This window comes from Bufo bufo, chromosome 11, assembly GCF_905171765.1.
Source record: "Bufo bufo chromosome 11, aBufBuf1.1, whole genome shotgun sequence".
NCBI classification, from domain to species: Eukaryota; Metazoa; Chordata; class Amphibia; order Anura; family Bufonidae; genus Bufo; species Bufo bufo.
The window spans coordinates 46,556,500-46,580,373 of record NC_053399.1 but is presented as its reverse complement, the minus strand read 5'-3'; the positions used below and the strand labels follow the sequence as shown (position 1 = coordinate 46,580,373).

The 23,874-nt window shown below is 44.0% G+C and overlaps 1 protein-coding gene across 3 annotated transcripts in view; it reads right to left on the bottom strand.

The window, feature by feature from the left end:
- Nucleotides 1-23,874, bottom strand: part of ACTN1 (actinin alpha 1) — a 103,788-nt gene that overhangs the window by 43,876 nt on the left and 36,038 nt on the right. For all 3 annotated transcript variants that reach the window (XM_040412547.1, XM_040412545.1, XM_040412546.1), the window contains exons 2-7: nt 14,871-14,985; nt 10,210-10,329; nt 5,233-5,319; nt 3,169-3,256; nt 2,891-2,969; nt 1,552-1,633 (exon numbers count right to left, since the gene is read on the bottom strand). In XM_040412547.1, the coding sequence (XP_040268481.1) occupies nt 1,552-1,633; nt 2,891-2,969; nt 3,169-3,256; nt 5,233-5,319; nt 10,210-10,329; nt 14,871-14,985 (571 nt within the window). The remainder of the gene's footprint in view (nt 1-1,551; nt 1,634-2,890; nt 2,970-3,168; nt 3,257-5,232; nt 5,320-10,209; nt 10,330-14,870; nt 14,986-23,874) is intronic.

Below are 23,874 nucleotides of genomic sequence, written 5' to 3'. Positions count from 1 at the left end.
TAGTCATAATGAAAATTCGCTCCTGATAACTGACACAATCCTCAACCGGTGTAAAAGGACCCTAGGTAAGAGGGAGCCCAGAGGGCCACTTTAAGAAGCTTTGGCTCTACTGGTGCCATTCTGCAGGCAGTGGCTGCTGTATGGCACACACTGCAGAGTGTAAAATGCCTGACATTAAACCCAGGATATTAGGTTTTATGTAACATAGTAGTAAAAAACACCAGTTTTATTGATCGTTTATTGGGCATTCACATAGTAACTGGGGTTCAGATACCAATAAATGGATGAAAGTATCCCGTTACATATCGTAGAGGAGAAAGGGATTTGTATGGGACTACTACATTTATTTTGGGGAGATGAAATGCCATACACATTAGGCCACATGCACACGACTGTGCCGGGTTTTGCGGTCTGCAAATTGCGGATCTGCAAAACACGGATTCCGCCCGTGTGCATTCCGCAATCACAGGCCGCCCATTATAGAAATGCCTATTCTTGTCCGCAAAACGGGGCCACAGAACGGAGCAACTCAGTGTGCTGTCTGCATCTTTTCCGGCCCCATTGAAGCGAATGGGTCTGGAACAGAGCTGCAAAAAATGCGGCTCGGATGCGGACCCAAACAACGGTCGTGTGCATGAGGCCTTAGTCTTTTCCATCCGAGAATGGTGGGCTCGTCCGATACTCTAATGTGAGTGGGGAGCCAAAATGTTGGGCGAATTGAATATTTTCACCCGATTCTTTTGTTCTCCGGTAAGATAGACACCCGCCAGAAGTGTCTGTTAGTGGCTTTCTCAGTTCTCCATTTTAAGGCGCATTCACGCAAACGTGGTTTGGTTCCGCATCCGAGACGCAAAAAATGGGGACAGCACTCCATGTGCTGACCGCATCTGTTGCTCTGTTCCTTGACCCCGAAAAAAATTCCCTGTTTCCAAATCCCCGTTTTGCAGACAAGAATAGGCGTTTCTATAATGGGCCGCCCGTTCCGCAAATTGTGAAACGCACATAGGAGGCAACTTTGTTTTGCAGATCCGCAATTTGCAGACCACAAAACACTGAGGTCACGTGCATGAGCCCTATAATACACATACACAGTCATCCGAGATAAATGTGTATGGGGAAGCCGGGAGGGATTCGGGAGAGATAGCTGGCGGCCGAACACTGAATGTGTAGGGGTGGCTTAAATGTACTAAATGCAGACTAGAAGTACCCATTTGCAGCCAATCACTTTCCATAATGGTCTATTTCTTATGGGGTGACACACAAATAACCTATTAGATCTTGTTGATGATGGTTCCTGTTTGTAATAATAAAGTTTACAATGCATTAAAAGTGACGTGCTCAGATTCTGCATGAAGCATAGGCCCTCAAATTCATTTCCACTGGTGGACCTAAGGAACCCAATTCAATGGTGTCTGCCCTTCATAATTTTAATATACCCAGTGATGACTTATGGAGAAGGCAGGAGATGCAAAGAGGAGAAAAAATATATACTCTACTGGTATAGCTGGCACAAAATGATTATTTTAATTTATTACAAGGTAAGGGCATTACCTTCAGCATCCAACATCTTAGGAATGTCCAGGAACCGCTCGGCAACATCAAATGCAGTGTTCAGGTTTGTGTAGGGATCATCCTAGAAGTACAATGGAAAGAATTATCAGTGAAGGCTTCCCATGGTTTATTTCCCACAATCCATTAGAAAAGTCATTTCAAAATGTCTCAAATTTTTTGGTGCAAAATATAGAATTATGGATGCCAGCCACATGATGTCATCTGGAAAAAATGATCATACCCCCATGCATTATTTTATTACATATGGCAATGAACACCTTTGGGGCAATTTTTTAATGATTGCATTTTACTCATTTTGGAGTAAAAGTCTTTTTTTAATTGGTCTTTTCAGCAGTATTTGGGATATATCCGTTTAAAAAAAGAACCCATTTGCAGACTAACCCTCCTGAGTGCCGTCTGCTGACTGCTCATGTCAAGCCTCATCTTTGATCTCCTGCACTCAAACACTCATTATCGCTAAACTCTTATCAAACTGATATAAATAAGGCCTAATTGAGTATTTATGAGGAGATAAGCGGTAAGGCTTCATAAACCATCAGCTGGCAGAACTCAGGAGAGCCAAGTCTGCAAACAGGCTGATAAAAATACAGTTTAAATGTTTATAAGGTCTGGAGATAGGAGGTAAAGCTTCACATAAGCCGTCAGCTGATGGAACCCAGGAGGGACAGTCTGCAAATAGAATGATTTTTAACCGCATGTATCACCAAAAAAAAAAAAAAAAAAAAAAAAAAAAAAACACTGAAAAGTTTTAATAAAGACCAATTAAAAAATGATTTTAAGCCCAAAATGAGTAAAATGCAATCATAAAATAAATGGTCCTGAAGGTGTCCATAGCCTTTAAAGCCATGTAAAAACCAATGATCACCTTCAGATGTTTTCACATTGCCATCAGAGGCTTCATTATCAATTCCATCACATTTGATGTGAGGAATAGGCAGCATGCAGTGCTATTCTTGCCATAATAAAAACAATATAAATCAATGGGATCCATCAGGTGCAGTAGAGGCATCCATTCTGAAACCGTTCCAACACTCGTAGCTCCCATTATAAACTGTTTCTAAGGGAACCCTGAATACTGTGTCCTCACGCCTGAATAGATTCAAAGTCTATGGGACTGATGAAGATCAATGAGTCCTATACTCAGCCATCCAAGTCATTCCCAAAGGCATAAATCGCCTTTCTACTCAAACGGTGGACACAGGACACCCATTCTTATGATCGTTGAGGGTCCCAGAAGTCAGAAACTTGTTGCTTATGGGGTAGCTAATAACTTAGAAAGTCACAAGTGAGAAGGAACTCGTATTAAGTTTCTAGCTACCTTCCGTAACTTGCCGTAATCGATAAGCTCTGGACGATGCCTATGGATGAGAGCGCAGAAGCCAAGACCATCTTTCCAGCTGCAATAGAAACATAAATGCAGGCAACTGAGAATCATATTTGATGAGATCATAAATCCCACAGACAGCACCATAAAGGCAGCATTATAGTTTGTATAGGATGAGGAATTGACAACATGGACTCCAACATGAAGATCATCTTGTACAAAAATTCTTAGAAATAAGATGAAAGATCCACAAGCCCCCTAAGGTCACTCACCTGATGTGGAAGTTTTGTATGTTCACATTCTTATAGGGTGCAGTCTTCCTCTGACACCATAGTAGAAGCCCTTCTTTGGCAGATGTTTCTATGAAAGAAAGTAAACCAGTTACGTAGAGGAGACGACAACTCGGTAATCAGTAGATTACCAATCTTTAAGGCCAATTTACATGCAGAGATCTCCTCCACAGTACGAGTAGGAGCAGTCGCTAATGCCATCGCTCGTCCCCATACAGAGTCATTGTTTGCCGGCGGCAGATGCCGTTTACACGGCACAATCTGCTGCTGGCAAACAACGATTTTTGTGACCGCATGAATGATGCGATTTCCCAATGAACGAGCTAAACAGCGGCACCTTTGCACCGCCAGATAATTGCTAACGAGCGTTCCTGTGATCTGGCTGAGAATCGTCCTGCGTAAAGAGCCCCTTTACATTTTTAATAGGACATACATTTTAAATCCACGAACCGCAAAGGACAAAATGAAAAACTGTGGCACTCCAAATCAAGTTCAAGCTTCTTTATTAAGACTTGCTCATATCGTGTGAAGGATACAGCCTACGGCCGGTTCTTGTAGTCCCACGCTTCGTCAAGACGTCTGCACCATAACAGACACTTCCCCCAAATAGATAAATTATTTAAAGCTAATACAACATGCATAATATGTAGTCTGTATCCTCCACGCAATATGACCCAGTCTTAATAAAGAGATTTGAACCTCAGTTGGTGAGCGCCATGGTTCTCCATCCTACTCTTTGGCCATTATACACAGACTGTGATATTTATGCGATCCGGAAGCCAAGCTAGGAAGGCACCGAAACTATACGGTTCTCCTTTCAACTTTATGGGGCTACCAGAGCTAGCGGAGTACAAATGCTCTGCTATCTCCGGCAGTCTCAGAGTTGAATGAACTGGTGGACACACATGCCTGTCTGCTGCTCCATTCTGACCAGGAACACAGCCTTTGTTCTAGTGATCAGTGGGGGCCCCAGCGGTGACATCTCACCGATCAGACACATAGCCCCTATCCTGTGGATAGGCGATAAGTTCTTGTCACAACCCCTTTAAATAACGGTCAACAGCGTATATTGAAATCTGAGCCAATACCGCTTTCGTCATCTTTTCACATCAGTGGAGAGTCAGGTGGCCTTGATTTTCTCTAAGATGCATAGGCCGATTAATAAGTTCTCAGGAACACAACTCCTGTACATGTGCACTATTAGGACATATGGGCGCCTTAGTGAGGCGTTTCCCAATCAGAATCCCCGGTATGAGCCGCATCGAAGAGCCTCCTTATGACGGCAGCTCCCATTCTGAGAGACCCAAGCCATCCTTCTATTACCTCTATACTGGCTGCTGCAGAGGAAGAGCGGAGACTTCCCACGCCTAAAATCAGCTGTTAGCTGCTGAACGCAGGAGTCAATTTGTAAAGGGTCCTCTCTGCAGAGACCCTCCCGTTTTCTCAGTACTGCCTGTGTGTAGCAACAAAATACTCTGTTAACAAGAATACGGTATAGGAGCACATTTATTACATTGCTCCTACAATGCTACACCCATTGTCTCCCTCTTCATCCTCTGATCACCTACAGCCCTGACGGAGGTGAAATATTGGGAGTACAGCATTTTAGTGTAAGCCCTACATATGTATGCACGCTAGGGCAACGTTGCATTAGTTCACGACCCCCTTAATTAGCAATATCAGAATAATTGGCACTGAACATTTCTGTCAGGTCAACATAAAGCCTGTTGAATAGTTCCCAGTTCCGAAAAAAAAAAAAAAAAATTATATATATATATATATATATATATATATATATATATATATATATATATACACATACATACACACACACACACATCCTGTATACAGGCTGCAGAGGAGTAGCTTCTGGGCTCCAATGCTAAATTTACACTCCAACAATTGCATTTTTTTTTAGTACTGTCAGGTTCCTACATGGCAAAGAGGCCCAGCCAAATAGGACTGCAAACTTTGCACCCCTCTCCACCCACTGCTATGCCCCTAGAGGAAGCAACATAAAAATGTATTGGGAAAGGGCTAAATTACCTTCAACAGAAATGTCTTGAATAGCAAAACGGAGGATAATTGTCCAAATCATTCCGAGGGTCATTTTAGCGTTGCCATCGACAATTTCTGAAAGAAAAAAAACCACAAAGTAAATATGGGAACCTGGGGTGAAATCATTTGCCGAAAGAGAATAAGGGTAAGTAGGCCTGAACTTCACAAGTGATACTATACCCAAGACTCACATCAAGTATCTCAAGTGGCCACAAGCATCCTTCAAATACAGGGGCCACATATCTTTATGCCTCATTGCTCCTCTGGATTCAGCTCTTTACTTCCAGCAAGATGAATGACATACAAAATAAATTCTATATAAGGTGACCATATGGTCATCTTATTGCCCGTAAAGAGGTGACAGGTCCTATAATTACCGTCCTTTTCCCCCCTCTAAAATAAGGAAAATTGGCTTCTACCTCAGGAGGGTTTTTTGCCATCTGTGCAGGACAACAGGCTAAACTGGATGGACATAGGTCTTTTTTCAGCCTTACGAACTATGGGGCACATTTGTTAAGACCGGCCCTGCACTGGTGGTGAATCCGCCGCAGTTATGTAGCGGCATCGGCCTTTACGCCCACCTTTTTAGATCAGGCGTGAACAGGGAAGAGTCGCAAGACCTTTGTGCCGTAATCTGCACCAGAAATACTCCCAATATAGGCATATTTCTGTTTAATAAACGACCCTCCATGTTACTATGTCCCAGAGGCGAGACCCACACCTATCTGACTTTGGTGGCATATCCTAGCGATAGGCCTTCATCGTCTCAGAGGAGACAACCCCATTAATGCTCGAGGGGGATGTATGGTGGTCCCCAACACCATGAATTTGTATTTCAGCATGTCCTACAGCGATTACACATCTACAGCCAGAAGTTGTCCCACAATAAGGACTTTATAAGGCGGGAGGGAGTTGAGGGGAACCACTTTAGCTGCACTCCTACTATGTCAACTGCAATCATAGAGAAGACCCCGCTTATACATAATAGCCGTGTCTGGTAACACTTCACCACAGCGTCTTCAAATAGCCCAGTGTGTAAATTATTTGGAGTCCGTACAAGTGACGAGGAATCATTACACGCAGGCCGAGCCTATGCAATTAGTTCAAGACTTCATTGTTCTTACCGACAAAAATCATGAAAAACATTTCTATCAGGTCATAAAACTTTACTACCTTACTATATATATATATATATATATATAACAAACACACGCCTGCTATACAGTGATAAGATACTGACTCGTTGAAAGGACCAGGTGTGATCACGTTTACATTGCCTGGTCCTGTCGATCAAAGTGCAGAGGACGCGGCAGTTGCAGAGAGAGCAGAGCCTCTCGGTGTAATAGTAACGCCCCCGTTGCTCCTAGAGGCTCATTTGCATATATTAAAACATCATTTTTCTCAGCAATGCGGGCACATACGAACATGGGGCCAACACAGATGTCTTCAGCTGCCAAGTGCACAGGTCATAGGTACAAATCTGCCGACAGATGCCCTTTAAGGGTGAGCAGCAATCAAAGATGCCATATCACCACTTCCTGTCACAGTTTCTGCAATCGATATGGTGACAGATGGCTGGACTCCAATTCACTAATGTAGTAAATTCAGTAGATTAGCTATAAACAGGGAACAGATGTCTGCTGCCATGGAGACACATAGGTCTGCATAGGAACTGCAGACACAAAACGTTTGTATATTAATAAACAATATTAACTGAAACTTTTTGTTCACTTATCTTAGATGCACTGGTCTGGCAGCAGCTTATTGAAATAACCATGCATGCCTGGCCAATACAAGAGTGCATGTGTACTTTGGAGTTGGAGTGATCTCATGTGTGTGGTCATTTTTTTTTTAAGGACTAAGTAATATTTTTACATTGATAGTTTAATAATCAATTCTGAATGCAAATCAACCTGAAATACATTGAACCAGGAAACGAGGTGGTTAGAACACCCTGTGACACATACCATCGTGATAATGAATATACTTTGCACTTCTGCACCATAATTATTATGATACAAGAACATCAGGAATTCCTTATCAGATCACAATGCTATAGTTTCTGAAAACAAGCACGTGATAAAATATTTCAGAAAGGTAAAAAAAAAAAAATCAGCAGCTCTGGAAAGGACTTGTCTACCCCTTAAAGACAGAGCCCATTTTTGTTTTTTCCTCCCGACATTTCAAGAGCCATTACTTTTTTTAAATTTCGGTTTTGCATTTTTTTGCAGGACAAGTTGTGTTTTTTTTAATGGCACCACTTAATTTACCATGTATTGTATTAGAAAATGGGGAAAAAAAATCTTTGTGGGGTGAAAATGAAATAAAAAAACACCACAATTCAGCCAAGGTTTTTTGGGTTTTGATATTACAGTATTCACTGTGCGCTACAATACCATGACGCCTGTATTCTGATGGTCAATACAATTACGGCAATACCAATTTTGTATAGCTTTTATTTTGTTTAAGAGGGTTATCCAAGACTTTATAACTGATGACTTATCCTCTGGATAGGTAACCAGTACATGATCGGTGAGGGTCCAACACCTGGGACCCCCACCGATCAGCTTTTTGACAGTGTATAGCGGCTGTGCTTGGTATCGCGCTCATCCGCATTCACTTCTGTGGGGCGGAGCTGAGCCTAGGCCATGTGACTGAAACGTGACTTCACTGGCTTAGGAAAAGAAAGTGTTGGTGCCTTCTCAAACAGCTGACCAATGGGGGTCCAGGGTGTTGTCCCAAGTTTCCTCAGGATAGGTCATCAGTTATAAAGTCTTGGAAAACCCCTTTCATTTTCTGACCCAACTTCTTTTTATATTTCTGATGAAGGCTTGTTTTTTGTGGGACAAACTGTAGTTTGTATTGGTACCATTTTCGGGGTACAAATTACTTTTTGTTCACTGTTATTCAATTTTTTTGTGGGGGACAAAGTAACAAAAAGTGTTGAATCTCTGGTTTTTATATATTTTTTTCCATCACACATTCACCACGCAGAATTAAATTTTTTATTTTAAAAGTATTTCAGTCTGCTGCGATACCTGTTAGGTTTATTTTTTTTATTGTTTATTTTTATATGTAAAATTGGGAAAGGAAAGTGATTTGAATTTCTAATTTTTATTTTTTTATTTTTTTACACAATAACAGGGGGCTAGAGCCTGTGATCTTCTAATCGCTTATACCATAGACTATAATAGAGTTCTATTGCGGTCTATGGGATTCTGGCACTCTCCCTGCTGAGTAGTGCCTCATGCACAGCTTTATAGGCAGTTAACCATGACAGGCCTGGGAACCTTCAGCAAGCCCCAGGATGTCAGTGTAACAGATCGATGCCTCAGGATTTCCCTGCATAACACACAGATGCCGTGATCACTACTGAATGCGGCATCTGAGGGGCTAAATGACTGGGCTTAGCATAATCACCGATACTGGTCATTGCGGCTGGATGTCGGCTGTATTATACAGCTGACACCCGCCATGTATGGAGCACAGCAGCCCGCTCCATACACCCCCTAACGCATAATGACATACACGTACAAGAGTATGCATTAAAGCAGTTTTCCAGGTTTGTTAAAGCTCTGTGGTTCCCAAGATGTCTTCACTGGATTTATTGTCCTAGTCTGTCAACTTAAATGGATGGGGTCATGTGTGCAGCTGCAGCCAATGACTGGCATCAGCGGTGACATATCCCCAAGTAGCACATCACTGCTGTGGCCAGTAATTGGCTGCAGCAGCGCATGTGACCCCATTTATGTGGAAAGTATAAAGACTGGGCTGGAAGTCTTGTGAATACAGCCAGGGAGCCAAAGAACTGAGCGAAGTGATGGCCGAGCAAGCAAGTATAGATTTCTTCACAGGTATCTCTGGCTGGTGATGGGTGGAGGGGGTGATTAGAAAAAAAATAATAATAATCTTGGAAACCCCTTTACGGCCCTTTTACTTGGGCAGATTATTATCAGCCACATGTGAAGTCATGACACTAGGAGTGCAGAGTGAGTGTTCCCTCACGTTCAAGTGGATGAGGATTGTAAAAAAAAAAAAAGTTGATTTCAAAAGGGGCCCGTCTGGCCATAAAAACGGTCCAAAATAGGAAGTCATATTTTTTTGACACCCGCTATTCACTGGCAGTTAAAAAAACGCCCATGTGAATAGCCCCATCAACTTCTATTGGTTCTAAAAACAGCCGTGTGATGGGTCCCACGGCTGTTTTTCCCATTCGTGTGACTGTAGCCTAAATGTGCTTCAGATTACCCAACAAATGAGAAAAACAGTAATTTGTCAGGTGATCTGTTGTTTATGTGACACAATGTCATCCTTTCTCGGTAGTATACTTGCCTGTGTAGACAGGAATGTGCTGGCAACAAAAAAAATGCATTTGTATGGAGACAAACAATCGTAGTAGTGATCCTTCATGCCCATTGTATGTAAATGCAGTTACATGAGCAGGCAATGATTGGAGATGATGGTTCATTCTCATACATTGCCCAGTGCATGGGACCATGTAAAATGAGCCCTTATTCTATTTCTCATCAAGACGCCCTCTTATTTTCAGTTCAAGTTGGTCCAGTGACCAAAAATTCAGAAGCCTCCAGCTACCAGAAGTTATTACAGGGAGGCACTGTGGCTAACCACTGTAGAAGAGTTGTAAATTGTTGGCCTTCCAAAAAAAAAAATACATAAATGATCTGGATCTGCCAGATGAGGGGCGTTTGGCAGGGGACCCCAATCTAACATCTATGTTCTGTAAAATGGCAAAAAGAAGGGGCTGGCTTTGTGGGACAACCTACTAAAGACGTTTAGCCATCAATATATGTAAGACAATAGGTAGGCCTTCTACTTCTGTGGTGAGCAGGAATGCACCTGACGTGTTCATGTGGAAGATGCAGTAATAATCACTATCTTCTATACCAAATTCAGCCAGTATGATTTCAGAGAATTTCCTATGAGGTACAATAACAAGTATCTCACCTTCAGCACCTATGGACACCAGTTTTACCCCTTTGCTGGCAATAAAGTCCAGAGCTTTGTTGACATTGGAGATCTTATGTACTCGCATTTTGCCTCTTTCAGGTTTGGGTAAACGTTCCCCTGTGGCGAGGTAAAAAAGGAAATAATTAGTAAGTGCGGGGTAAACTAAATAAATGCATATGGCTCCACAATGAGGTGTCCATAACCGATAAACCCTGCAATGAGGATCAGGCTGGACCTAATAAGATCATTTGGTCTTCTGCAGGTGTAGTGTTAATTATTTTATTTGTACTTCTCTTCCCTTTAGAATACATTTCAACTCAAATTACAATTAAAATAAAATAAAGTCTTTTTCAGGAAAGGGAATGTCACATGACCATTAGATGATCTTCAGCACTCCAGGTAGGAACAAGAACCTTAGAAGAGCCCACCTCCAACACCTTCTCTGTATCTGCTGGAACCTGACTGTCCCTAAAAGACTTCTTGCAGAAACAATTATCCCGTCTCTCTTCTACTGAAATGTATACTTATTTACGTATATAAAGAAGTAAGAGCCTACGTTTTGGGGGAGACTTTGCCCCATAGCTTTATAGGCCTCACAGAAAGTCAACTTAATCCAAATTATTGCCCCCTCTCAACAGGCAATACAGTGAGAGATGGATAGAATAGACTGCAAAATCCTCACGTCAAGCAGCATGCATAGAAACATAAGGCTTGCCCAAGGAAAGCCAGACATGGTGGCACCTGCCACCAGGGGCGTAGCTAAAGGCTCATGGGCCCCCCTTCCCTCAGTGGTTTGTGGCCAAGGGCAGGGAAGCACATAACCTTCGTGCTGCCTAAGGAAAAAAATTTATACCCCCCCCATGCCAAATTCTTGACCTAACAACCCCTTCCCTCCAGCCAGAGGTGTAACTTGACCAGCATGTACTTTCTATAATACAGGTGTCTTTGTATATGGCACAAGGGTCTTTGGGCCCCCTCAGGCTCCTGGGCCCGGTAGCGACTGCTACCTCTGCACCCCCTATAGCTACGTCCCTGCCTGCCACCTTACTAGAGAAGCTCATCTGCCCACCTGGAAGGGGCACAAAGACACTGAAGCGGTGTTAGGGGTTTACACTTTTAAGGGGGTGTCTCACTTCAGCAAATAGCATTTATCATGTAGATGAAGTTAAAGGGTTTCTGTCATAAAAAAAAATCGTTATGTAGCTGGCTGACGTTAGCGATCTGCTAATGTCAGCAGAACATAACTGTATGACTTATATCTCCCTGCCGCCGTTCGCGCTAAATAATTACTTTTATAATATGCAAATGAGCCTCCAGGTGCTAGTGGGGCGTTGCTGCAGCACCTAGAGCAGGGATGGCCAACCTGCGGCTCTCCAGCTGTTGTAAAACTACAATTCCCACCATGCCATGCTGTAGACTGATAGCTGTAGGCTGTCTGGGCATGCTGGGAGTTGTAGTTTTGCAACAGCTGGAGAGCCGCAGGTTGGCCAGCCCTGACCTAGAGGCTCCGTCCTCTCATCATTTGGCACGCCCTTGTAAAGGTGATTGACATCCTCGGTCTCCTCCGTGCCCCGCAAATACCACGCCGTCCATTTTAATATTAGGCGCAGGCGCAGTGAGTGAAGGACGGCAGCAGACGAGCATCCTTCACTCACTCCGCCTGCGCCTAATACTAAAATGAACGGCGCAGGCGTGGGATTTGCGGGGCACGGAGGAGACAGAGGATGTCAATCACCTTTACAAGGGCGTGCCAAACGGTGAGAGGACGGAGCCTCTAGGTGCTGCAGCAACGCCCCACTAGCACCTGGAGGCTCATTTGCATATTATAAAAGTCATTATTTAGCGCGAACGGCGGCAGGGAGCTACATAACGATTTCTCTGAAGACAGAAACCCTTTAATACAAGGCACTTACTAATGTATTGCGATTGTCCATATTGCCTCCTTTGCTGGCTGGATTCATTTTTCTATCACATTATACACTGCTCGTTTCCATGATTACAGACCACCCTGCAATCCAGCAGCGGTGGTCATACTTGCACTCTTTCTTATAGTGCATAAGTACGTCCACTGCTGCTGGAGAGCAGGGTGGTCAAAACCATGGAAACGAGCATTGTATAATGTGATGGAAAAAAATGAATCAAGCCAGCAGGCAATATGGACAATCACAATACATTAGTAACTGCCTTGTATTAACTTTCTCTACATGATCACCACCATTTACTGAAGTGAGACAAAATTGAATGGATTAGAATTAGTGTTGAGCAAACTTGTGTTTTAAGTTCGGCGTCTAAAGTATGGGTTATCAAAGAATCGCGTTATGGATTCCAAATTTCGTTATGGTCCGTGGTAGTGGAAACCATAACGCGATTCTTCGATAACCCGAACTTTAGACACCGAACTTAACACACAAGTTTGCTCAACACTAAGTATAATGGAAAGCACTGGGGATGAGCGAATCGACTTCGGATGAAACATCCAAAGTTGATTCGCATAAAACTTAGTTCTAATACTGCTCCGTACAGTATTAGAATGTATTGGCTCCGATGAGCCAAAGTTATTACTTTGCGAAATCTCGCGTGAATTCGCGTAATAACTTGATAGATAAATTTTTACTGTAAAAAAACATTTCCTGAACTCCGGTTCGGTTCCAAGTGGTATTTAAATAGTATTGGACCGGCACTCAAACATATGGGTTCACGCAGAGAACCAGTATAGTATGGTAAAATAAAACACAAAATACATAAAAGCATACATACACATAATAGAGGGATGGATGAGGTAATAGGTAAATTAACTCATATAAAGTCCATACAATGCAAGTTGTTGAGGGGAATTAATAATCTCCCATATTTGTGCGAATAATTTCTGGAAAATCGATTCAGCCTCCTGATTCAAAATCTATGGCACTAAGGGCTCATTCATGTGAACATAATGGCTCAGTGCCCACGCTGCGGATCGCAAATAGCGGTTTGCAATGCACAGGCACCAGCCGCGTGAATCCCATATTGCGTTGCGAATCTATTGACTTGAATGGGTCAGCGATCTGCAAGATACAGCAAAAGATAGGCCAAGTCCTGTATTTTGGAGTGGGGAGGCACGGACCAGAAAGCCGACAAAAGGGCTGCCGAGCGTTTCCGATCCGTGCATCCGCTCTGCAAAAGACAGGCCATGTGTTATCTTTTGCAGTACCTTGCGGATCCCAGACGCATTCAATCAACGGGTCCGCATCTGCAGCATGGAGTGCACACGACCAGTGCCTATATAATGTGAACCCGCTGCTTGCGATCCGCAATATGGGCACGGAGCCCTTACGTGAATGGGCCCTAACAAACAGTCAAGTGCTGGTGATCCAGTGCATAGACAAATACTTCAGGCTGGAATGCCCCTTTAAAGGCAGTCTGTCCCCTCCATATGGCCATATACAGTGCTTACATTGTCCTGTAGCACATCTATACATGAATCTTATGGTACATTTGTTATTTTCTTTAGGCCTCTTGCATACGAACGTATTTTCATTCCGTGTCCGTTCAGTTTTTTTGCGGACTGTATCCGGAACCATTCATTTCAATGGGTCCACAAAAAAAAATTGAAGGTACTCTGTGTGAATTCTGTTTCCGTATTTCCGTTCCGCAAAAAAGTAGAACGTCCTATTATTGTCCGCATTACGGACAAGGATAGGACTGTTCTATTAGGGGCCAGCTGTTCCGTTCTGCAAAATACGGAATGCACACGGATGTCAGCCAGCAATGCATCTGAAGCGCTGTGTCCGCACGTGCGCCGTGAGACAGGCTGTGCTGGCTGGCTCCACACGTGCGTACTGAGGGGTAGGGAGTTCGGATGGTGGTTCGCTGAGCGAGCGATCCCTGGCCGATGGAGCGCACACACAGTGTAATCCCGGCGTTTGTGGCCGACGGGAGTACATCGCGACTTGCACCCCCCCCTTCCTCTTACCGCAGCTAAGGCTCCATGCGCAGGCGCAGTGTCTCCCGGAGCCTAGCTGTTGGTGATCGCGCATGCGCATTTGGTGGCCGCTTCTCCCGCATCGCTCCCTGTAATTTTACCTTACCCGTGGTAGTGCGCTTGCGCTGAGGCGCACATCCCCTCCTCCAGCTGATCTTTGTCGGGGGGGAAGGTTTTTGTTTTCACGGGGGAAGGTTTTTTGATAGAACACCGGCCGAGATCCCACGCCTGCGCATTGCTTTGCCGGGCCGGGGCATGCACTTTGTGGGCATGACATCGATTGGATTTGTGTGCATGCGCCGGCCTGCCGAAGCAGTGCGCTGGATCTCGGCCGGACCTATGGATGACTCAAGGGAATAGGAGGGCGAGCAAAGGAAGAGGCTGGGGAGGAGTAACGCTGAAAGAAGACAGAGCAGCCTGGGCACCTACACAGTGAACGCCGCCCCTGGGCACTTGCGAGGGCTCATTTGCATATGAATTAAACGTGGTTTTTCCCGCTTCTGCAAGTGTAAAGAAAATAACAAAGGTACCATTACATTCATGTATAGGTGTGCTACAGAGCCAGGTAAGTGCTGTATAAGGCCATAAAGTGGTGACCGATCACATCCACCGCAGAACAGCATTATCTACTAGTAATCCAGTCCACACTGGACACGGTAAACACTGTAAAGTAAGGAGACATGTTAAATATTCTTACCTGAAATGACTTCAAGTAATAACATGAGTTTAAGGCCATCTCGAAAGTCCTCGTCTATATTCTCAATCTGCGTCCCAGCCTTCCGGAGATGTGAATTACACCAAGCTGTGAAGGTCTGTGAACGAAACGATAAACTTATCAATTGCTGAAAAGGAGATCAAAAAATAAAAATATAAAAAATTCCAAGATTGCTTCATTTCCACTGGATGTCTGATGGTTTGTGACACAATGGATTTCGTAGGCTTTATATCTGGATCCCATAGTCACTTTTTGAGGTTTAGGGGAAGGGTCAGCCTCGGATAGTAGGTCATAACATTTAGCAAGAAGCAAAGTGTCAGCATTCATGATACATGGCAACCTCTGCTCCCAATCTTGTGATTCAGATCACCCCACTGTGTATCTTTCCCTACAGAATTCAGTGGAAAGTGACAATTAATAAATGTTGCATTGCTTCTGCAGTGTGGTAACATTCAGACATTGCTGTGAGCATTCTCCGAGCAGGAATGAATGGGTCTCATGGATTTCCGCCCTTCTACATCTCTTAACGAATCCGCCCCTCGGACTTCTTAGGTTCAGCACATTCATGGACTGGATATCTATTATAGGACAATAAAACTTTCACACTCCTCCTCTATAATCGCTACAACAATTCACTGCCTCCTCCTCACGTGACATTGATCTGCTTTACATCACTTGGCTCCTCTACCTCGTTATCCCCATGTACTTTGATGTATAAATATGGGAGTCTTCAGACACGGTCTTAAAAGGTGCCTGAGGAAGAGGCCCAAGTAGTCTTGAAAGCTTGCAACCGTTTCATCATCTTTTCAGTTAGTCATTAAAGGTTATCAACCACTGAGGAATCTTCTCAGGTTTTATTTTCTTCTTATCTTGCACTGCAATTGGACACATCACAGGCCAAAGGTCAGCACGTGGCCAGGATTTTCCCAGTATAACCCAGTCTCCAAGAAGTATACAAGGCATATTGCACAGCTACAAAGTAACACAAGGTTGATTTGAAAAAACTGGCATCAACTACTATTACAGTATATCCAATGCACTGAAATATTCAGCACTTTTCACCTCTTCATCAACAGAGCATAAATCATGGCTAACCTGCTTCTACTCCTTGCTTTATAGCATTGCACCGCCAGCTAGCGATGAGAGCGGTCATCTTTTTATTGCATTCACACTTTGACAATGTTCATCTCTCTTGGCGTTTTCTGCTTCCAGTACAATAGGTTCTGTATTTTGTCACAGCCGTTTGTTGGAGGGTCTCTCTGGTTTTACGTAAGAACTCAATACCCTTCACCTTCTCACAAGGTTGATGAGATTTATACGTTTTATTTCTTTTCATTTTAATGTTTTTAATCTGTCAGTTTGAACAAAAAAAGAGGGGAAGGTAGAAGTGGAGTAAGGCTCCATTCACACGTCCGCAAATGGGTCCGCATCCGTTCCGCAATTTTGCGGAACGGGTGCGGACCCATTCATTTTCCATGGGGACGGAATGGATGCAGACAGCACACAGAGTGCTGATCGCATCCGCATTTAGAGAGCGCGGCCCCGATCTTCAGGTCCGAAGCTCCGCAAAAGACAGAACATGTCCTATTCTTGTCTGCAGCTTGCGGACAAGAATAGGCATTTCTATAGGGGGGCCGGGCGGGTGTGTTGCGGGTCCGCAACACACCACGGACGTGTGAATGGAGCCTAAGACATGATCAGACTACAATGTAGCGCTTGTTTGCATTGGTCTGCATAGGCGCTGAACGCATTTTTTATATTTAAGAGATTTTCGGAGATTTCTTAACGGATGACCTATCCTCTGAATATGTCCAAAAAAACGACCAGTAAAAACAACCACGTTTCGACTGTCAAGCTTAGTATACAGTGCTTACTCCAAAACATTTATACCCTACGTATCGCCCCCTTTGGTTCACACATCACCAATCACAATAAGCATCCCTTAAACCACCATTTATTCATTGATTATGTATATATATATATTTTTTAATATGGACAGGATTTTGTGTATAGAGCGGAGGACATGGGTTGCTAGATGGCCGCTAGCACATCCGCAATACCCAGTCCCCATAGCTCTGTGTGCTTTTATTGTGTAAAAAAACGATTTGATACGTATGCAAATTAACCTGAGAGGAGTCCTGTCCCTGACTCATCTCACATACAGGACTCCTCTCAGGTTAATTTGCATATGTATCAAACCGGGTTTTTTGCACAATAAAAGCACACAGAGCTATGGGGACTGGGTATTGCGGATGTGCTAGCGGCCATCTAGCAACCCATGTCCTCAGCTCTATACACAAAATCCCGGTGACAGGTTCCCTTTAAAACAGATTTATATCAGAAACAACCTGTTAGAATATGGCAGTAATCACCTACGCAAAATGGTGGAGTCATTACCATGGAGTCAATTACTGAGAGTCAGGAGGGTGGTCTCTGATGAACGAAGATTTGACCTTAGAGTTGAAGAAATGTGCAAAAAATGTGTGGATAGGGGATATCCCTCCAGGATATTAATGAGGTGATGCGATAAAAAGAACACATAGCGATAGTACGCTACATTCTCAGCCTAAAGAGGGTACAGTACAGAGGATCCCGTTTGTCACCACATTTGGTAATCATAGTGGTAAAATAGCAAATATTTAAAAGAAGGAGTGGCATCAATTATATAAGGGTCTACCCACTGTCCGTGAGTTTGAGGCACCTCCTTTGATGGCATATAAAAAGAAGGCCAATCTTAGAGTTCGACTTGTAAAAACTGACATGGGCAGTACACAGATGGAGAGGCAGCAGGTTCTAGCTCCACGCAAAAATGGCAACTTCCCCTGTTTGGAGTGTTGCAATTGCGGTACTATGTTGAAGGGTGACAGCTTTACACATCCATATATGGGTCGTAAATTTAGGATTAGGGGATATTTGACATGTAGATCAGGGGAGGTTATCTATATGATCCAATGCCCGTGCAGTTTGATCTATATAGGAGAGACCACGATGGAGATCAGAGAAAGGATCAATAAACATAAAAGTACTATTAGGAAGAAAAGGATGGACAAACCTGTAGCGAAACATTTTATCGGATGTGGTCATTCAATTAATCAACTACGATTCAGAGCGATTGACTCCGTGGGAAAGCTGAGAAGAGGTGGGCGATAGAGACGGGATTCTGAGAAAAACTGGGCTACTGTGGATGGAGGGTCCGAGGCAGGCTGATGCATAACTCCCGAACAGAGTCAGGAAGGTACGGAGGTGCTGCTCTACATACAAATGTGTGCTATCCTCTGGATAGGTCATCAGTATCTGATCTGTGGGATTGCCCTGCTGATCAGCTTTTTGAGAAGGAAGCGGCGCTCACAGTAGCACTGTGGCCTTCTCTCTGCTCACCAAGCACAGCGCCATACATTGTATAGTGGCTGTGCTTGGTATAGCAGCTCAGCTCCATTTACTTCTATGGGGCTGAGCTGTGCTTAGGCCAGGAGACCGATGAACGTGATTTCACATGGCCTAGGCAACACTGCAAGAAGGCTGCAGCGCTACTGCGTGCACCAGTGCTTTCTCAAACAGCTAATGGGCGGGGGTCCCGGGTGTCAGACCCCTAGCGATCAGATACTGATGACCCTTCCCAACTAGTACGGCGCTGGCTGGGTCTTTAGAGAAGAAGCCTGCTCCGCGTAGAGCAGACAACCGCGGCTCATGTGCGCGATTGGCGATAATGTTATAAATGACTTACTAGCAGTTTGAAAGAAGGTCCAGCTGGGTGTTATCAGTTTGGGATGTGTCCCTGCACTGTCTAACACTGGCAGCACTGATGGGATAGTGTGAGACTGCGCAAGGACACCCCCAAATGGTAACGCCCATCTGGACCTTCACTACAGACTGCTAGCAATTCCTTCATACCTCCTAGCAGGAATAATAAAGGAATGGCACAACATACAGATAAAAGAATAGATGCTCCAGCATTGTTATTACACAGGGATGAAAGGAGTTACTAAGGGTGCTTTCACACTAGCGTTTTTCTTTTCCGGTATTGAGTTCCGTCCTAGAGGCTCTATACCGGAAAAGAACTGATCAGTTTTATCCTAATGCATTCTAAATGAGGAGCAATCCGCTCAGGATGCATCAGGAAGTCTTCAGTTCCGTCACTGTACGGTTTTTGGATGGAGAAAATACCGCAGCATGCTGCGGTATTTTCTCCGTCCAAAATTCCAAAACACTTGCAGCCATTATTTTACATGGTGCTAGGTGTTCTTGAAAAACGGATCCGGTTTTATGGTTTGGACCTTTAAAAATGTGAAAAAGATAAATACCGGATCTGTTTTTCCGGATGACAACCGGAGAGGCGGATACGGTATTGCAATACATTTGTGAGACGGATCCGCATCCGGATCAGTCTACAAATGGTATCTGTTCGCATACAGATTGACTGATCCGGCAGGCAGTTCCGGCGACGGAACTGCCTGCCGGAATCCAGCGACGCTAGAGTGAAAGTACCCTAAAACAGCCAAGTCTGGACAGGCCGTGGGTCCTCTTTAAATGTGCTGTTACTGCTTTATCTCATTTTCAGAATGGATTACATGACAACTATGGCATGCATCTAAAGAAAACACACTGACCTTTGAAGAAAAGCAAATATAATGAATAGACTATTGTTGTAGCTGTATACTTCCAGTTATGGCACCTATACAAAGCAAAGAACAATCGCTTCTCTGTGCTGGTCTCAAGAAAGAGTACGAAGTGATAAGTCACAGCCGGACCAGGCGTTCTCAAACCGTCACAGTCTGTGGTTGGTAACAGTCGCTCACCGCACTTCCTGGGTATGTGACATGCAAACATGTTTAGGAGAGAAGCAGACTGAGCTTCCTGTGTCAGGCGAGGATGGCTACCTGTAACCTTCCCAGATGCCACCATAGAGGACAGGTCCAAGAGTACCTCAAAAAAACAACCTGATGCTTAATACTTCTTGTGTGATACAGAAACCTCAGCCATATTATATATATGGGATAATGACTTACAATAGGAAAAATAAGGAATTGTAGGAAGGCTTTAAAGGGAACCTGTCGTCAACTTCATGCTGACCGTACTGAGGGCCTAATAAAGTAGTGACAGAAATGCTGATGTCAGCGGTCTGTCACTCATGAGCTAATAGTAAGTGGCTGCCGAGAACCAGCATCATAATCATTGCAGCCCAGGCCTGGAAAAGAGTCAGATCTACCTGAGAAGAGTCCTGGTTATTCATATCTCCTGCTCTCTCCCCGTCTGCTGATTATTGGCAGTTCTCTCCTAGAGAGAAATGGAGAAAACTAGGTAGAAGACGGTCAGTCATCAGCAGGTGCAGGACTTCATGAATAACCAGGACTCTTCTCAGGTGGCCGGGACTCTTCTCCAGGCTCAGTCTGCAATGATTGTGATGTTGGTTCTCGGCAACCACTTACTATTAACTTCTAAATGACAGACCGCTGAAATCTACTCATCTGTCTCTACTTTATTCTGCCATTAGTATGGGCAACACAAAGTTGAGGACAGGTTCCCTTTAAGGCTGAATGCACACAGCCGTGTTCCGCGGCCCGTGGTATGCCGGGCTGGATTCCTGTTCAGAGCAGGAGCGCACGGCGTCATTGGTTGCTGTGACGCAGTGTGCTTCATGCCACCGCTGCACTACAGTAATACACTCGTATAGTGTATTACTGTAGTGCAGCGGCGACATGAAGCGCACGGCGTCACAGCAACCAATGACGCCGTGCGCTCCTGCTCTGAACAGGAATCCAGCCCGGCATACCACGGACCGCTCTCGGCCGCGGAACACGGCTGTGTGCATTCGGCCTAATACGGTCATCTTAGCAAGAACCTTCACCTAACAAGTGAAAGTATATATCTCTGATCATGTAGTAGTTGAAAGTGCTCTAAATGCTCTGTGCTGCAGAAAGCTAGACTGTGCACATACCCGCTGTACTGACATTAGAAGGCTTCAGCCAGCACCTTGTTATGGCCATGCAGCCTACCGTCTACTGCCCCTTTAGGGTAAATGCATATGATCAAGAATCCGCACCATAGGTCATGTATATTGTATTCTATGAGAATTTAAAATTCTCATGCACATGATGCAGATTTTTTTTTTTTATACGGATTTTGCAACATGTCAATTTATTTTATTTTTCCTGACCGAATTTTCTCCATTCACTTCAATAAGGAGAGTAAAATCCACATGCGTAAAATACGCACCAATTGATGCGGATTGCTAACAACTGCGGATTGTCCGCACATAAATCCTGAACGTCTGCATTTACCCTTAAATGGGCCAAGAATTGAACATCTCTAATGAGCATTCATAGTAACGCTCGTTAGCGATGATCTGGCGGTGTAAATTCACCACTGATTATTCGATGAACAAGCAAAACGCTCGTTTAATCGGGTAATTGGATCATTTGTGCAGCACAAAAAATCCTTATTTCCCAGTGGCAGATTATGCTGTGTAAACACGATCTTCTGCCGGGAAACAACCATTATAGGATTAGGGATTACTCCTCCTCCATACTGTGGAGGAGATTGCTGTATGTAAAAGTCTCCTCCACTAGCGATCAGCAGATTTTCAGGAAGGAACGCTTCCTTGTACAACGACCTCTGCACAGGTCACAGCATTCCTAGAAAACTCTCCCATAGAAGTCTATGAGGTTCGCTCCTGACCACGGGGCTGCCGTAAAGTAATTGTCTAAATGCTTTCTACATGTTTGCTAAATGCTGATAAGAACAGGTCAGGCAAGACGGCAAAAAAATCAATGCAATCAAATAATTAAAAAAAAAAAAAAGGTATGTGCTGCTATCTGGTTTCAACTGGCAGAATTTTTTTTTATTACTTATTAACAGCCTATATGTGAATATTCTATGTAATTGTATTTTACAAAAAAACAAAACGTAACTTGTGAATTGTTTTCTGGATATAATGTCTTGAGGTCCCTCCATGTATTCTACTTCCTGCCCTTAACTTTCTCAGTCAGACCATCACTGTGACCAGAGAGGTCAATTAGAGCAGCTCACGTTACACTGATAAGTGCGGTGCTCTTCTGTCGCCATCTTTATCGAGCTTGTATACTGTTATTCCAATTCTACAACCTACCATTCTACTACCAGATAACATCTCCCCCCTCACAGCAGCAGTATAATAACAATGGGCTATCGATATAGGAATTTTATGTCGGTGTTCACTGCTACACAAGGACAGTATTTTGTATTTGATTTTCAATGGCATAGTGCTGCCAAAATGAATGAAAAACTGCCAAAAATTATAAAGAAAAAATGTATGAATATTAAGTTTAAAAAAATACTCCTTTCTGGCAGAACTGTCCTTTTTAAAATACAGATAATATCATAACATAATTAAATGTAATTAGTATCTAAATACTAACTAATCTAGCATCCAATAAAGCCATGCAGACCTTTGTTCTAATACAGACTGTTAGGCTGGGTTCACACCTGAGCATTTTACAGCGCGTTCGTACGCGCTGTAAAACGCTCAACAGGCAAAAAACAATGATTCCCTATGGGCATGGTTCTCACCTGAGCGTTTTACAGCGCGTACAAACGCGCTGTAAAACGCCCTACGCCTCAAGATGTACAGGAGCTTCTTTAGGGCGTATTGTCGCGCGTTCCAGCCCATATAGTCTTCAGCGGGAACGCGCCTAAATGGGCGTTTGCTTTTTTCCGCCCATTATAAACGCCCGATAAAAACGCCTGAAAAAAGCGCATATCGAATACGCTCAGGTCTGAACCCAGCCTTACTCCTGTAGGGTATATAGAACCGCGGCACTCGAATTAAGTAGTTAATTATTTATTTATTTATCCATCCACAAGATTAGGACTTAAGGCCAACGTTTCGGTCTCATCCCGAGACCTTGTTCACGGCCTGTAGGAAAGAAACGTCTGGTGTGGAGGATGGCTTGGCTCTAATGGGACGTCTCACGAGGACGTCTCACGCCTCAATTTGACTCCTCGTGAGACGTCCCATTAGAGCCAAGCCATCCTCCACACCAGACGTTTCTTTCCTACAGGCCGTGAACAAGGTCTCGGGATGAGACCGAAACGTTGGCCTTAAGTCCTAATCTTGTGGATGGATAAATAAATAAATAATTAACTACTTAATTCGAGTGCCGCGGTTCTATATATTTTACATATTGACTGTCATACCGCTGAGCACCGGACCATCGCTATAGGAGTGCCGTCCAAACAACCTTTTCTTTACTCCTGTAGGGGACCTCAGGAAAGCCGTAAGTAACGGCTTTCTCTTCTCTCCTGCCCACACACTGCTTTTCAGAAGCATTCGGAAGACACGGGATTATGTCACTTCTACAAATATAGAGCTGGTACCTAAATAGCGCGCAGGTGTTGCCAGAGTGACTGCTTCCCATGATTTCATCTCCTGAACACAGGGGAAATAATTCCCTGAGGCCTCTTTCACACGGGCGTCCCGGATTTGCGTCACGTGTGCATTGCGGGAAACCCATGCGAGTGCGCACGCAATTTCAGTCAGTTTTCACTGCGATTGCGTTGCGTTATTCAGTTTTTATCGCACGGGTGCAATGCATTTTGCACACACACGTGATAAAAACTGAATGTGGTACCCGGACCCGAACCCAGACTTCTTCACTGAAGTTCGGGCTTGGGATCGGTGTTCTGTAGGATTATTATTATTTTCCCTTCTAACATGGTTATAAGGGAAAATAATAGCATTCTGAATACAGAATACAGTGATTAGACTTTAGGCTCCATTCACACGTCCGTGGTGTGTTGCGGACCCGCAAATTGCGGATCCGCAACACACCCGCCCGGCACCCCTATAGAAATGCCTATTCTTGTCCGCAAGCTGCGGACAAGAATAGGACATGTTCTATCTTTTGCGGAGCTGTGGACCTGAAGATCGGGGCCGCGCTCCGCAAATGCAGATGCTGACAGCACACTGTGTGCTGTCCGCATCCATTCCGTCCCCATAGAAAATGAATGG